Source organism: Mustela nivalis (assembly GCF_964662115.1).
Source record: "Mustela nivalis genome assembly, chromosome: 9".
Classification (NCBI taxonomy): domain Eukaryota; kingdom Metazoa; phylum Chordata; class Mammalia; order Carnivora; family Mustelidae; genus Mustela; species Mustela nivalis.
In genome coordinates, this window is record NC_139028.1 from 21,152,411 (window position 1) to 21,167,021 (window position 14,611).

Consider the following 14,611-nt stretch of genomic DNA (forward strand, 5'->3'; position numbering starts at 1 on the left):
GAGGACGGCAGGTCCCAGACTCACCTTCCTTCCATGCCGATCCACAACTCAGCACTGAACCCCCTTTGTACTGTTGAGGCGTACGTTCTTTTCACCCAGGGGTTCTGGCGGTGGTGGAGAGAGGAGGGAGACGGGCGACCTGGGGTCTTTCCCTCTCCTCTGCCTGTTTTAACCTTCCTGTCCTTGGAGGCCCCGCCCACACTCCCCCCCACGCCTTTCATCAGGGAGGGCCCTTCCACACACCTGCTGTGTGCATGTTTCCTTCCAGCTGGCAGCCTGATTCCTTCCATTGCCAGCTCCTCCGAAACCAGGCAGGTACCTGGCGTGTCTGCTGGCCCGATTCTCTTTAGGGGAGCTCCATTTCCCTCCTGCCTAAGCCTCTTTCACCTTTCCAACCTCTGATGACCTCATTCCTTCTCTTTGGCCTTGGCTAGCCCTAGCAGTCAGCCTAGAACTTCAGGGCCGGCCCAAACCCCAGGGTACTACAATCGCTTCTTCCTCCCCCTCCCATAACTTAAGTGTGTACTGTGGTTTGCCTTCCTTTAGCTTCCCTGGCTGGAGGAGAGGAGTTAGCAGACACCTGCCCTCCCCAACGCCCAGACCGGGCTCCCCAGGGCTCTCTGCAAGGTTGCTTCGTGTTACAGATAAAGAAACTGGCCCAGAGGGGTTCAGCAGCTTGCTGGAATTCACACAGCTGTCCCCTTTAGAAACCGGCACAGATCTGAGACAGGTGCTCAAGGAGGCACACAGGCTAATTGAAAACCTTCAAAAAAGTTTAACCTGCTGAGCTAAAGCCTGAACTTCTCAAAGTCTCTCCACACGAGAAACGGACGGGCCGGTACAGGGCCTTTTCCTTCCTCCCTCCCTCCCCACTGGCCCTCGCCAGATGGGAAAAAAGCTACCACGTAGAAACATAACCTTTATTGCACACGGCGCTGGGTTTTTTTTCATAGAAAAAGGTATTAACACATAAGCATCTGCAAATTGAAGCAACTCCTGGTTTTCTTGGAACAGTGAAATCGCATGCAGTGTCTCTGAGTCGGGATTTTGGTCTCTGTCAAAACCACCTAGATTGAGGGGAGGGTGAGAATAGGAGGGAAAAATTGCTGAGTCTTTGTGCCTCTGTCTCAAAATAAGGTGAGAGAAATATATAGATACATAGCTTGTCCATGTGCTCCTATCTCCTATATATGTATATATCTCTCTCCACGCGAATTTTGTGGGGTGGGGGGTTGTGTTGATTTGTACTGTCAAATTCTTTGTGCCCTGGCTTCATGGAGAAGAAAATAGTTTCATTTGTACAAAAGAGTTCTATGTACAAGCGTTCATGACTTGGGGGCTTTTCTTTTCGTTGTTGGTTGGTTTTTGTCAGTTTAATATAAATAATGCAGGAAAACAGCCAAGTTGGTGTGTGAGGGCCCGAGGTGCAGACAGGTCCGAGTGTAGGGCCGCTTTTCTTGCTGTGCCCCTACACCAGGGTATAGGATTTGGAGTAGGCCCCTGCCCCCTGCTTCTGAGACCTCCCCACCCCCGATGTGCTCATCTCGAGAAGTGAGTCCCTGGAGCCCCCCATTTTGGTGTGTGGGCCCCCGGCCCGCGGAGGCTCGGTGCTGGGGGCTGGAGGGGCAGCACTGGCGGCAGCCGGGGGCTCGGCAGGGGTGGGGCCGGGAGCTGGTGGGGCCGTGCCGGCTGCGGGTGCTGGCATGGCCAGAGTCCTCTGAGGTAAAGTGGCTGTGGAGGCCGCAGCAGGGGCCCCTGGGTGCGGGAGGCCCAAGGGCTTGCTGGCAGGGTCCAAGGTCAGGTGGCGAGCCTGGGTGTGGTAGGTTCGAGCCATGTTCCGGATGGAAGCCTCTCGGGGTGGGACCACAGGGCAGGGCTCACGGCCATCTGCCTTTCGGAAGAAGGCCTCGGACTTGGCATACAGGGGTAGGTTACAGTAGTCACCTGGAATCACAGAAGCAGAAGACGTTGACGGCAGAGGCCCCTGGGCACCTGCTTGTTCACCCCACCCGCCACTCCCCAGTCTTTTCCCTGATCTGACCTGGAGTCCCTCCACAAGTAAGACAGTGAAGCATCCAGAAGGGATCAGTTACTTGAGGCTCTGAGCAGGTTTCCTTATCTGGGAAATGCGACCCCTCCCATTTCCCCAAGGGGATTTCTGGGAGCAGTGAATGGGATCAAGAGAGGAAAGGGCAGCGGGTGCGTATAGTAGCTGCTCACTAAATGGGGAGGGGGGCTACTTAACGCTGAAAGACCCAGACAGACTGCCGGAGAGCTCTGCTCTGGAAACTGGCTTCCCAAGAGTTCTGGCTGGTGAAACAGTTTTCCTACCCTGAGGAGGGAATGCTGGTCACAACCCCCATGGAGCCCGATTCTGCCCTCTGAGGACCTGCACAGCAGGCTGCCCCCTCCCGGCCCCTCATCACCCCACCACCTTTCCCAGGGCAGCCTGTCAGATGTCTGAAGTCAGCTATGTTTCCCTGTCCCTCTTCCCAGGCGGAATGTTCCAGATTTCTTAAACCTCCTCCATGTGCGGATCCCTCTGCTCCGTGGGCAACTTCACCTATATATGGGCCTCTAACCTGCTGACCGTGCCAGGAACTTTCTTTACATGATCTCATTCAGTCCCCAGAGCCTCCTGGACAGGCTAATACCGGCCCACAGTTGGCAAGTGAGAAAACTGAGCTTCAGAGAGATTAAGTAATTTGCTCTAATTCACCCAGCCAGAAGGGGCGGGGTGTGATTCAGGCTGATCTCTGAAGTCCTTGTACTTTGTTACCCTGGCCTCTTCTCTAGAGGACCCCGAGTGCCCAGATGAGCGCGGGCACTAGGCGAGGCCAGGACCAAGCAGGTCAGACCCTGTGTGGTCTGACATGGGATGGTGTGGTCCCAGTGTCTGCTGGTGGACCCCCATTCCCACACCCTCTGGTGATCCTACAGCTGTCCCACCAACCCCGAAGGGCATATGCTCTGGCCAGTCCCCTGGCATCAGACAGCTGCCAGTCGGGCAAGGTCAGTGCCCACCATGAGGTTTGGCCCCATGGATCAATATTGAATGGCATTGAGACCAGTGGCCACTGGGCATCTGAGCCCCAAAAGGCTGTCCCTTCCTCACTGGCATAGCTTCGTACCGAGGCAATGATCGCTACGTGCCAAGAACCAGCCACACGCCAGGCTATCGTGCCTGCTAGGACAAGGCAGAGTCCATGCTGTCATTTGCATTTTACTGAGAAAGTGAATTATCAGAGAGGCGAACTGACTTCCCAGGGCCACCGAGGTATTATGAGGCTGAGCCAGGATACGGACCCTGATCCAGATTCTCCCAAGTTCTTGCTCTATACTGCCCACACTGCCAAGGGGCCCTGCCCCGCTGGGGATGCCAGGGGATGCAGCGGGGGAGGCAGGCCGAGTACTCACTCTTGTTGGCCCGGTGCGGGATGGGCACAGCCACGTTCTTGCCTCGGTCGGCATCCTGGGGCTTGGGCGGGGAGGCCGTGAAGCGACAGATGCCGGGCTCGGAGGGCGTGCTCATGGATGTCATGCTGTCGGCGTTCTCGTTGGTGCCCGTGGTCATCTGGTCGGAGGAGCTGTCGGAGATGAAGCACTCGGTGATCTCAAACTTGGCATGCTGTAGCTGCTCCTCCAGCTTGGCGTGCTCGTAGGCCCGGGCCAGCTCCTCGTAGGTGGACGAGGCGCTCTCCGTGGACACCATGCTGTTCCGTCCTTTGTCTGCAGAGACGGAAGGCTCGGTGTTAAGAAGAAATGAGGGGGCCTTGGAGAGAGCCGTTCCCCTACCTCTGAGCCTGGAAGTCCTCTCAGAAGACCCCGCTCTCCCCCTGGGAAGGAGGCTTTGGTGGCAGAGCGGGGACTTTTGCAAATCAAGGGCAGAACATCTTCCATTCCTGAAAACCACCACCCACCTCTGGAGCCCTCAGCTCTTTCTCCAACGAACATCACGTGTGCCATTTCCCTGACACCTTTTGGGAGAGCAGAATGAAATCCTTGGCTAGGCAGAGCTCAGAGAGGTCAAGTGTGTTTGTGCCGGCTGCACAGCAAGCCGGTGGGCCACCCGGAAGCGACACTGACCTGTGCCTTGGACCCCAAGAGCTGGTGGGTGGAGGTTGGGACAGGGGAGCCGAATGGTGGAGAAACGGGGAGAGAGAGAACAGGATGCAGGCTGGGCGCCAGGCTCACCTGTGTCCTGGGAGAGGCTGGCGCTGTAGCTGTCACTCTCCGTGACAGTGACCCCATGCTGGGACCCCACGGTGCGCCAGTCAGAGGTGAGGGTGCGGGCAGGCGTGGAGGCCTGGCACTTGGTCAGAGTCCACTGGCTTGAGTACCGATTGCGGGTGCTGTGGGCTGACTTCACATTCTTCCTGGACACTGGATCTGCACAGAGGAAGCAACAGCTAACCCTCCATGGAGGGCACTCAGCCTCGGGCAGTGGGCACGGACCCGAGGGGCAGTGGGGAGCAAAGGAGGAGGCATAAGCAGCCACAGAAGCTTCCTGGGGGTGCTGAGCACACTGCCTTTCCAGCTACGTGGTCCCATAGGAGAAGAGGAACAGCGGTGAGGGGTGGGGGTGGCGGGGGCACATCCAGGTTCTCCCTCCTCCCCACCTGTTCCTTCAGCTTGGGGAAGAAAGTCCCTCCTCTCCTGCTGTCCCCTGTGCATTTACTCCCTACAGCCCTTGGTGTCCCCATCCTTACCTCCAGAGTCACAGTGCTAGAGGCAGGAGGCCCCTGGACAGCAAGCACTCCCAACCCTCTCAAAATATCTAGGTAAGGACACGGAGGCCCAGAGAGATAAAGGTAGCAATTTCCCCAAGGTCACAGCTAGGACGTCTTTAGTCAAGGTCTGGAGACTCTACCTCCAGTGCTCTTTCCGTTCTTTGTGCTGCTTCCCCACCCCATCTTCTTCTACCTGTGCCCCATGCTGTGCCTGGGTGACCCTGTCTGGGAGGAGCTCTGTCTCCTTTGGGATAAGGCATACTTGTGCCTGGCCGGATGTCGGACATGTCGATGAGGGGTCCCGTGCTCTGGATGAGGGCTGGGTGGTGCAAGGAGACACCCGTACAGAAACTCTGTGGGTTGACAGCTTGGCTGAACTCCGCGTCCGTTACGGGGATGGTGGCTTTGTCATCTCCTAGGGGTAGAAGGGCAGTGAGTACGAGTCCTTCTCTTTAGACTTCCCAGATTTCTTTTTGTCTTTATCTGATGTTGAGATACAGAAAGGGTGGAATAATCCTTTTCATGAGACAGAGGAGGAAATTCAGTCCTGGAGAGAGGTTTCAGGGAGTTTTGAGGTTGCTGAGTGGGGGATGGGCCCGCTGGGAGAACCCTGGGCACTGATGTGATGGCTGCGGGGCTCCCCTTGGTGGGCTGTGGCCTGGGGAAGACGAGGACAGAGAGCTTGTGGCCCCTATCACTCACCCAGCTGCTTGATGCCCTCCTTGTCCTCAATGAGTAGCTGGACTCTGGGGATGTCAATGTGTAGCCTCGGGCCCTGGGGTGGCCCCTTTACAGGGGTGTCAAAACTTCGGTTGTTCTTGCTGTGGGGAGAAGGGCCATAGGCAGGTAACTCAGCAGCCATAAGGGGCTGGAGGAGAGGGTTTTTCAGGGCAGTGGGGTCTTAGAAGCCTGTCCTCTGCAGGGGAGGAAACAGTGACATGAAACCTACCTTATCAACATTTCTGCCAGACTCTTTGCATCTGTAAAACAGTAGAGAGAGGGTCTGGGTGAAAATGGGGTCTGAGCGGGATGAAAACTGGAAGACGCGTGGTGAACAAGGTGGGAGAATTTCCTAGACTGGGACCAGGGCTGGTCCACTGGGGAGGAGAAATGAAAGGACCTCTAAAATAGTCTAACATAGGATAAGGTCTGATAGCTCCTGGTGCGAGATTTGGCTCAGGTCTGTTTTCCCTTCCTCAGATTTTTATCTAATAGGGAGGTCCTTCCCAGAGGAGAGGGTATATAAAGTGCTCCATCTGTTTCCTGAATTGACTCTAATTAGACAAGACATCATAGCAGGCTGGGAATGGGTTCCAGTGGAGGGTCTATCCTCTGTTTTCTGCTGGGAAGAGAAGAGAGTGGAGGATGATGGAGAGGTGGTCGATGGGCATCCCAAGATAACTATCAACCAAGAGGATTTATTTCTTTCTCTTGGGCACCCGTCCCCAAAAAGCTCATGGATGAATTTAGAGGTCCCTGCTTAGTCTTCAGAGGAGCCTTGAATAAGATCAGGATCTCAGGTTAGGAACTGACAAAAAGAGAGAGAGAAAAAGAGGAGCAAAGGACTCTCTCAAAGAACCATTAGACCTCTGATGAGAATGAGAATCATGAAAATAATCTGTCAGAATGAATCTAGCAGCATGTATGTATCCAACTATCGACTCACTCACTCATCCATTCATCCATCATCGACCCAGTTACCTGTCAATCTATTCATTTCTGCATCCACCTATCCAGTCAGTTATTCATCCATCATCCACCCATTCAACAATGCATTCGTCCATCCATCCAACCAACTGATTAATCTATTCAACCATTCATCCGGCCATCTGTCCATATGTCCATAAAACCATAAAGCCACCTGTCCATCCATCCATCCATCCATCCATTCACCAATCCAACCATCCATCCATCCATCCATCCATCCATCCATCCAATTATTGATTCATCTATTCAACCATTCATCCAAACACCTGTCCATGTGTCCATAAAACCAAATATCCACCCATCTATCAATTCATAAAATCATCTATTATCCATCCATTCAAATATGCATTCATCCATCCACCTATCCATTGATCCAACCAATAATCCGCTCAACCATCAATCCATCCATCCACCATTCCTCTATCGATCCAACCAATCCATTCAACCTTTCATTTAACCATCCACCCAACCATGCTTCCCTCTATACATCTTTCCATCTAACTATCCAATTAATCATCCAACCCCCATCCAATCATCCACCCATCCACCTACCCAACTCCTAAACACGCTAGGCAGTGTTAGTAATTTCCAATTCTGGGCTACTACTGTGCTCTGGCTTCTCACATTAAACTGTAAATTCTATGAGGACTAGACTATGTTCCATAAGAATATGGACTGTTCCTTCTTCATTCATTATATATCTCCAATGTCTGGCAGTATCTACATACAGCAGATAGTCAGTAAATGTTTTCCAAATGAGTGAATGAACATCTGTTAAGCAACTACTAGATGCTAGACATTGTATCAGTCTCTGGGAAAATCAAGGTAAAGGAGACCCATTCATGCCAGTCTATGATATCGTAGATTGGGATAGGAAAGATATTCAAAATGTCTAACATCTGCCATGTCATGGAAGTCATATGGTCAAAACTGAGCAAGGTCCTAGTGACCACCAGCAGATTTATGCTTCAGTGGCCAGCTTCTAGAAGAATCTCAGGGATCCTGCGAAAGAGAAGGAGCCTCCAGGATGGGAGGGAGCAACATCTACTTACCAACTAACGTGGAAATGTTTAACTATTTTAAGCAGTATGGCTTTAGCAGCGTGTACCTCTAAAAATCAGCCCTGGTTAGGTCAGGCACAAAGTCTTGGGGGCACAGAAGAGGAAGCGGTGAGAGCCAAAGTTTCAGAAGGTTTTAGAGCAGCTCTCCCTTCAGTGGGACACAGGCACTTTCTCTTGTCCAGATGGTGCTCATGAGCCAATGAAAGGTGGCCCACGTGGCAGAGGGTCAACACTCCCTCCCCGGAAGCCTGTAGGACACTCGCCTACCTCGGAGACGCTTCAGCCGCTTCTCCTTCCTCTTCTTGCGAACGATGAAGAGCAGAGCTACCCCCAGAGTGGCCAGGATGACTGGGCAGCCGATGGTGAACAGCTTCTTCACATCATCCCCCTCCCCTTGAGCAGACTTGATGGGAGGGATGGTACCTGTTGGAGTGAAGAGGGGTGTCAGAGGTCCCTTATGAGCAGGGTCTGGGCAGAGTCCCTTGGGTGAGGTTGCCTTTGAACCTTTCTTGCCGCCCTTGCTCTCACTCTGACCTCCACTTCCTGGCACAGAGTCCCAACCCTCTCCCTCTATTCTCCCCAATTCTGGTCACATCAGGACAGCCATGAACAGTCACATAGTTTTTACACTGCATTAGAATACTGATGACTTCGTGGGCCTATTTTAGAATTACCCAGAAGTCTTTCAGAGATAGTCTCCTGCCTCTTGGAGTTCAGTGTTCATTTCTAGAAGGTAGGATGATGAGCTTAGATTCTGCCTTCCAGGTTGTAAAGTGGAGAGAAGTCAGAGAAGTGGGATCCTGGGGTCTCACCCCCAGATGGGGACAAAACCACTCTATGCCCTGCATTTCCTTCCTGTTCCCCCACCTATGGGTGAGATCTGCGAATCTTGGGAGCCTGTATGGGGGCAGTAAGCTCTGTTGACAGAGACCTCTGCAAAGCCTGATCTATCCTGGTTTCAAAGCCTCGCAGAAGACCATCTCCTTCATGAAACCTTCCTTGTTTGGGCCCATTCTTTTCTTTCTTTCTTTCTTTCTTTCTTTTTTTTTTTTTTTGAATATTTTATTTATTTATTTGACAGACAGAGGACACCAGTAGGCAGAGAGAGAGCAGGAAGGAGGCTCCCTGCTGAGCAGAGAGCCCGGTGAGGGGCTCCATCCCAGGACCCTGAGACCATGACCTGAGCAGAAGGCAGAGGCTTAACCCACTGAGCCACCCAGGTGCCCCTCTGATACCACTTTTATTGTTTCCTTAACACATAGGCAGACGGACTGGTCCTTCGGGCAACTAGTCTCTCTGAATTTGGCCTTCAGCGTGTCTTTAGTGTACGTGCGGGACAACAAAGCAGGACAGAAGCAATGCGTACCACCTCCTGGCCCAGGCAGTGAAGACTGGGGTGGCTTTTCCATCCCTCTCTCCTTGGTGACCTTAGAGGCTACACATTTAAGATGGCATAGCTAAAAGATGGTGGCCAGCCAACCCTCACAAGATGTTATGAGTACAAGAAGCAATTCTTTACTTGATCAAGGCCTGCAGCTTTCCATGTTTATCTGTTCTTTTTTTCCCAGGTTATCCAATCCTGGTTAATGCAACCTATTAGGAGAGGGGTCCCAGGGGGCGGGCCTCAGCTATCCCTTTACACTATACTCTCCATCTCTCTGAAGCAGTGGAGAGCAAGGACTGCACCTTCAAAAGACCCTCGTAGTGCAATGGGTTTGCCCGTCACTGGTGCACCTGCCCGCCTCCCGCTCTGCTGCCCCCTTTGCTTGCTCCTTCCATGCCTCCAGCCTTTTCCTCCATGGTAGTCCTGTCTATTTTTTGATTTGTCTGTCTTCTCTTTATGTGTCCACCTCTCTGCCAGCCTCCCTGGGGACACCTCGCAGCACCCCCTGTGCAGCCCCTCCCGCCCTCCCGGACTCACTGCCGTCATAGTCCAGGGTGGCGAACTGGGCAGTCTCGTTGCCGCAGCCAGCGCTGTTGCAAGCCCGCATGCGCAGCTCGTACCACGTGGCCTCACGCAGCTCGGTCAGAAACACCTCCCCGGAGCTGTTGGCCCGCAGCCCCTGCCAGGCCCAGGTTCCCTTGGGCCGGTACTCCAGCACGATGGCTGTGATCGGGCAGCCCCCGTTGTTCCAGCCCTGCAGGTTAAGCCGAGCATGTGTGGAGTTGATGTGGGTGAACAGGTGCTGGTCTTTGCTGAAGGAGGGCTCTGGGGGCGGGGGCACAGGGAGAGAGCGAGGTTAGAGACTCAGAGGAGGAGGGCTCATTCATCTGCGCAGGGAGGGAGTCTCCTGGGCCAGTGCTTCTGGGGAGCAGTGGTTGGCAGAGAAGAGAGGAGGGATGCCCCAGGGGACAGAGGAGGAGGGAGAAGAGGAGGGAAGGATGTGGAGAGGCCTCAGCAGGGCAAGAGGTAGGGGAGGAAGGAAGAGGCTGCCACCATGGGCTGTGGGGCCAGGGAGGTGGAGCCTGTTTCTCCGGCTGTGATTGGTTAGTGTGCCATCTACAGTAATGGGAACCAGGTCCAGTCTTTCCCTGCAGCCTCTGCTCCCGGCGCCCTCCTTCCCCAGCCCCTCCACCTTCCATCCGCATATCCTGGGCCCATCTCTCCCCAGCTGGGTCATCGCTGGGCCTCACCCCGCCCGTGGGTCTTGGCCTCGATGATCTCGCTGATGCGCCCGGAGCCCACGCTGTTCTTGGCCGCCAGCTTCACTTTGTACCACGTGCCACACTTGAGGCTGTCCAGCTTGAAGGACCGCTCACCTGAGCTGATGAACACGTCCTTCCACTCCTCACTGTTGTCTACTGAGTACTGCAGCACGAAACCTGCCGGGGAGGTTTGCCTGGCTCAGGGTGGGCAGGGCAGGGCTGGGGACACCCCAATAGTTGGCAGGGGGCTGGGCTCCCCGCGGGGGCAGAGTGGGGCCTTTGGTGACAGGGTGGGGGGCAGAGGCAGATTGGACACAAAGCTGCAAGGAGCTTTCTTGCTTTCTCTTTAGCAGCCAAGGTGGAGAGGGGAGCAGAAAACCGAGCCTTCAGGCGTAAAAGGGATAGTATTTAGAGCCTACTTTTCCCGGAGTGGTCCCCAGACAGCAGGATTAGATCCCATGGGAGCTTGTCAGATCCCACCCCAGACCCCTGGAATCAGAATCTACCTTCTTTAAGATCCCCTAACGATTCATGCGCATGTTCAAGGTTGAGAAGCATGATCTAGTACATTTGTCCACTGCTATAGATTTGGACACTGAGGTCAAGAGAAGAAAACCGATTTCTTCGGTTCGCACAGCTCATCAGCTGCGATTGGGCTGGGCTTTCTAAAACCCAGGTATCCAGGCTGGTAGCTGTGGCATTTGGGTAACTTCCTTGTGGTCCAAACTGCCTCTCACTCATCACTTCTGGGGCTTTATGGGGACATGTGGTGGGAGCGGATAAAGCCCTTGCCTGGCTCCTGGGCCCCGAATTTCTTCCCCTCTTTCCCCCTCCTTACCCAGACCCTTCTCACCTCGGATGGAGCTGCCCCCATTGTCACCTGGAATCCAGGTCAGGGTGATGGACGAAGCAGAGGTTCTAGAGACAGTGAGGCGGGGCTGGTCCGGGGGAACTGTGAGGGGAAAGCCACCAGCCCTCACCACAAAGGGTTAACACCTGATGATGGGAACGCAGGCTATCCCAGCTGCAACTGAGGGCCCAGGCCTGGCCTTCCTGCCCTCGAGGTGCTCCCCCAGCTCCTGCTTGTTCTCCCCATCCCTCTGGCCTCCTCTTCCACGTGGCACCTCTGTTCCACTACGGTCTGTCCCCCAGGGTGAGGGGGCTGGGGAGGTGGGGATGGGGGCCTGCCTTCCGGGGCCTTACCTTGCACCAGAAGGTTGACGATGATGGTGTCAAAGCCCCCAGTGTTGGTGGCCGTGCAGGTGTAGTAGCCTGAGTCCTCGGCCTTCACAGCACGCAGTAGCAGTGTGCCGTTGGTATGGATGAGCCGGTGCCCGTCCATGGACACGGGGATGGCCGAGTCCTCACTGCGGGGGGTGGGGTGCAGACATGGATTATGGTAAGCACCCCCCCTCCTGGGGGCTCCCCCAGGACTGCAGGCAAACAGGGCTGGGAGTAGGAGGCTGGCTGGGGGGGGGGCCCAGGACTCTTGGGGTTTTACCCAGTGCTTGCTGGGGCTATCCGGTCCCCCTGGCCTCTTCAAGCATTCAAGGAGGGGAGATCCTTGGCAGCCAGCAGAGGGGAGCCAGGGAGGTTGGGTCTGTAGGGAGAGCAGGAGCTGTGTGCCCCGCAGGGCCTCTGGGGCACCAGATTCCTTTCTTCATGGCTCTTCTACTACACCCATCTCTGGGACCCCGCATTTCTCTGGGGCCACGCACACACCTGTCCTTGGTCCACTTCACAGCGGGGGCTGGATCTCCCACCGAATTGCAAGGTAGTCGGACATCCTTCATCCAGGGGGTTGTCACAGTGCCTCCAAATGAGATGATCTTTGCTGGGGCTGCAGGGGAGAGAGCATGAGCGCCTCATCAACCCGCCTCTGCTCTCAACACTGCACTGGCCTGCCTTTCCTGGGGCTCTCCAAATTCACAGTGCAAGACCCCCATCTCCTACCTGACCTCCACCTTGGGCTTGGGGCAGGGGTGGGTACAGACGCTTTCAGATGGCAGTCACCGGTCCAACAGACATTGTTCAGGTGCCTGCTATGGGCCAGGTATCAGAGGAGGCTCTGAGCGTTCATGCCATGAACAAGACGTGTTCCCTGTCCTGAAGCTGCTCATCATCCCGGTGGAGGGGAGGGTCAGATACTTAAAAAGTATCATGACAGGGTGGAAATACTACATAGGAGTAGGTGCAAATCGCCATGGGAGCACCAAGAAGGAGGAATGACTCTGCCACTCCGGTGGTGGTGGAGGAGAAGGCCAGGGAGGCTTCTGGAATGAGAAGCTTTGACTGGAATCTTTTGAAGTCAGCTCCACACCCAGCACCGCGTGCAGGGTGGGGCCTGAGCTCACTAAGACCTGAGCTGAAATCAAGAGTCGGATGCTTAACCGACTGAGCCCCTCCCCCCAGCCCAGGCGCCCCTGAATCTTGAAGGCTAAAGAGGAATTCACTACGCAGAAGGAAAGGTGTAGCCGGAAGAGGCGACAGCACTGAGTAGAGGCCTGGAGGGCTGAAACCCGTGGATGTGTCAGGGTCGGCAAGTACTCTGGGGCAATCAAAGCCCAGGGTGAGTGAAGGGGGATGGGTGGTGAGCGGGAGCAGAAGCCCCTGGAGGGCTCCAAGCGGCAGAAGGTGGAGGGTGGGCTTCCGTTTGAGCTCACGAGGAGCCACTGGAGGGTTACAAGTAAGTAATGAAACATTCTGAGTAGAAGCCCTGGTTGCCCGCAGAGGGTGGTTTGCTGGAGGAGGCAGACCAGCGGCAAGATGGTGGCCAGAGAGCAGGCCCCCCTGGGGGGGGCATATGGCCGTGGGGAGGAGGTTAGGGGCTCAGGGAGGAACCGCCAGGACTTGGGGTTTGTCTGGCTTTGAGGAAGAAACAGAGGGGGAGGTGAGGATGCCAGCATGATGCCGGCTGGGGGACGGTGCCCTCACAGAGACAAGGCACACGGCGGGGGGGCGGCAGGGGAGGGGGAGGAAGGATGTGGGGGAAGGGATAGGAGCAGGGTAGGTAGGAGACACCGGGATGCTTAGCCTCACACACACCCACACAGGGTAGCTAGAAAGCAGTCAGATACACATGTTCTGCAGCATGAGAGAAGTGGCCGGGCCGCAGACACCGACGTGGGAGTCAGCCACCCAGTGACCGAGGTCGCCATGGGTGGGATGGTAGATTGACAGAGAGGTGGCAGCAACATACACACAGGCCTGGCGGAGAGAGGAACGTCCCCAAGAGTGACGGGAGCACACTCAGAGGACCAGGCCGCACAGGTCACAATGCAGAAGGCAAGGCAAGCAAAGATGTCCAGGGAACTGTGGGAAGGTGATCACGGCGGGTGCCTCACAGATCTTTGGGCTGAGTTACAGGTATTAAATTAACCAAGCACTTCAGAGTTCCAGACCTGGTACCTCCATGTGACTGGGGCTAGTTCCCTGAATGTCTTGGTGTCTCGGGGTGTGAGAACCTGTGTGTGTGTGTGTGTGTGTAGGATGGGTGGGGGAGGGAACAGCAGTGCTCGCCCCCTTCCTCACTAGGCTGCTTGAGGACAGAAGAAGATGTAGAAATGTTCTGGGAAGGACAAAGCCTGCTGGGGATGTGTCCTGTGGACTGCCCCCAGGGGAAGGGGCCGACCTTCTGCAGGACACCCAGGCCCTCCCATGCTGCTCTGGGCCAGTGCCAGCTACCCTGGGGGCACTGCAGGTTCTAGGCCCCTTCTCTCCAGAAGGGATGAGCCCAGGAGAAGGGGTTGGTGGCACCTGCGGGAGGAGGGATTGCGGACGTTAGAAATGCCGAGGTGCGGTGGGAAGAGCCCGACCTAGAGCCAGAAGAGCCCGCAGGCCACTCTGCACGCTGTCTGCCAGCTGTGGAGACCCTGCCTCGACGCTTAACTGGAAAATGGAGAAACAAGGGCACGGTAGGGAGCCCTGTTGCAGGCCCTCCAGAGAGCGCTAGTGGCCTCCGAGCCTGTGGCAGGGGAGGGCTGATGTTTCTTGTGTCTCCAGCCAAGGAAGCCTGTCATCCCAGGAGCCTGGTCCTTGGGCTCCAGGGTTCATGGTCAGGTGGCTGGGGGAGGAGGCAGGCCCGGGAAGAAGGGGGCCTTCCCGTCTAGGCTGGCAGTCAAGGTAGAGGACCTGGAGTCCTGGGCTGGTGGTGGTGAAATGCAAGACCCTGTGGCGGCCCCAAGGTTGGCGCAGAGGGCAGACGAGCCGCTGTGCCCTGTTGCCTCTTCTGTGTAGGGTTGGGGCCTGAGAACGGTCATTCCCTGTAGTATGGGGGTGCATAGGCCCCATGGCTCCCCTCTGCCCAGGCCAGGGATTCAGTGAGGGCGTTCTCTAAAGATACACCTGGTCTTAGTCACTCGGTGCCCAGCATCTAGCTCAGACCCCCCTCCTAGCTGTGCCCCCTGTGAAATCAGCCATCAGCAAACCCACCTCTGCCCCAGGCGTCCAGGCTTTGAAATGAGGGGG

The 14,611-nt window shown here is 55.6% G+C and overlaps 1 protein-coding gene across 2 annotated transcripts in view; it reads right to left on the reverse strand.

The window, feature by feature from the left end:
- Positions 1 to 906: 906 nt before the first annotated feature.
- The window catches only part of DSCAML1 (DS cell adhesion molecule like 1), a 339,394-nt gene continuing 325,689 nt past the window's right edge, over positions 907 to 14,611 (reverse strand). For both annotated transcript variants that reach the window (XM_082683408.1, XM_082683409.1), the window contains exons 22-33: positions 11,867 to 11,984; positions 11,348 to 11,511; positions 10,998 to 11,096; positions 10,133 to 10,321; positions 9,420 to 9,707; positions 7,766 to 7,921; positions 5,680 to 5,710; positions 5,433 to 5,551; positions 4,993 to 5,145; positions 4,195 to 4,389; positions 3,418 to 3,729; positions 907 to 1,944 (exon numbers count right to left, since the gene is read on the reverse strand). In XM_082683408.1, the coding sequence (XP_082539534.1) occupies positions 1,469 to 1,944; positions 3,418 to 3,729; positions 4,195 to 4,389; positions 4,993 to 5,145; positions 5,433 to 5,551; positions 5,680 to 5,710; positions 7,766 to 7,921; positions 9,420 to 9,707; positions 10,133 to 10,321; positions 10,998 to 11,096; positions 11,348 to 11,511; positions 11,867 to 11,984 (2,300 nt within the window). In that variant the 3' untranslated portion in view covers positions 907 to 1,468. The remainder of the gene's footprint in view (positions 1,945 to 3,417; positions 3,730 to 4,194; positions 4,390 to 4,992; positions 5,146 to 5,432; positions 5,552 to 5,679; positions 5,711 to 7,765; positions 7,922 to 9,419; positions 9,708 to 10,132; positions 10,322 to 10,997; positions 11,097 to 11,347; positions 11,512 to 11,866; positions 11,985 to 14,611) is intronic.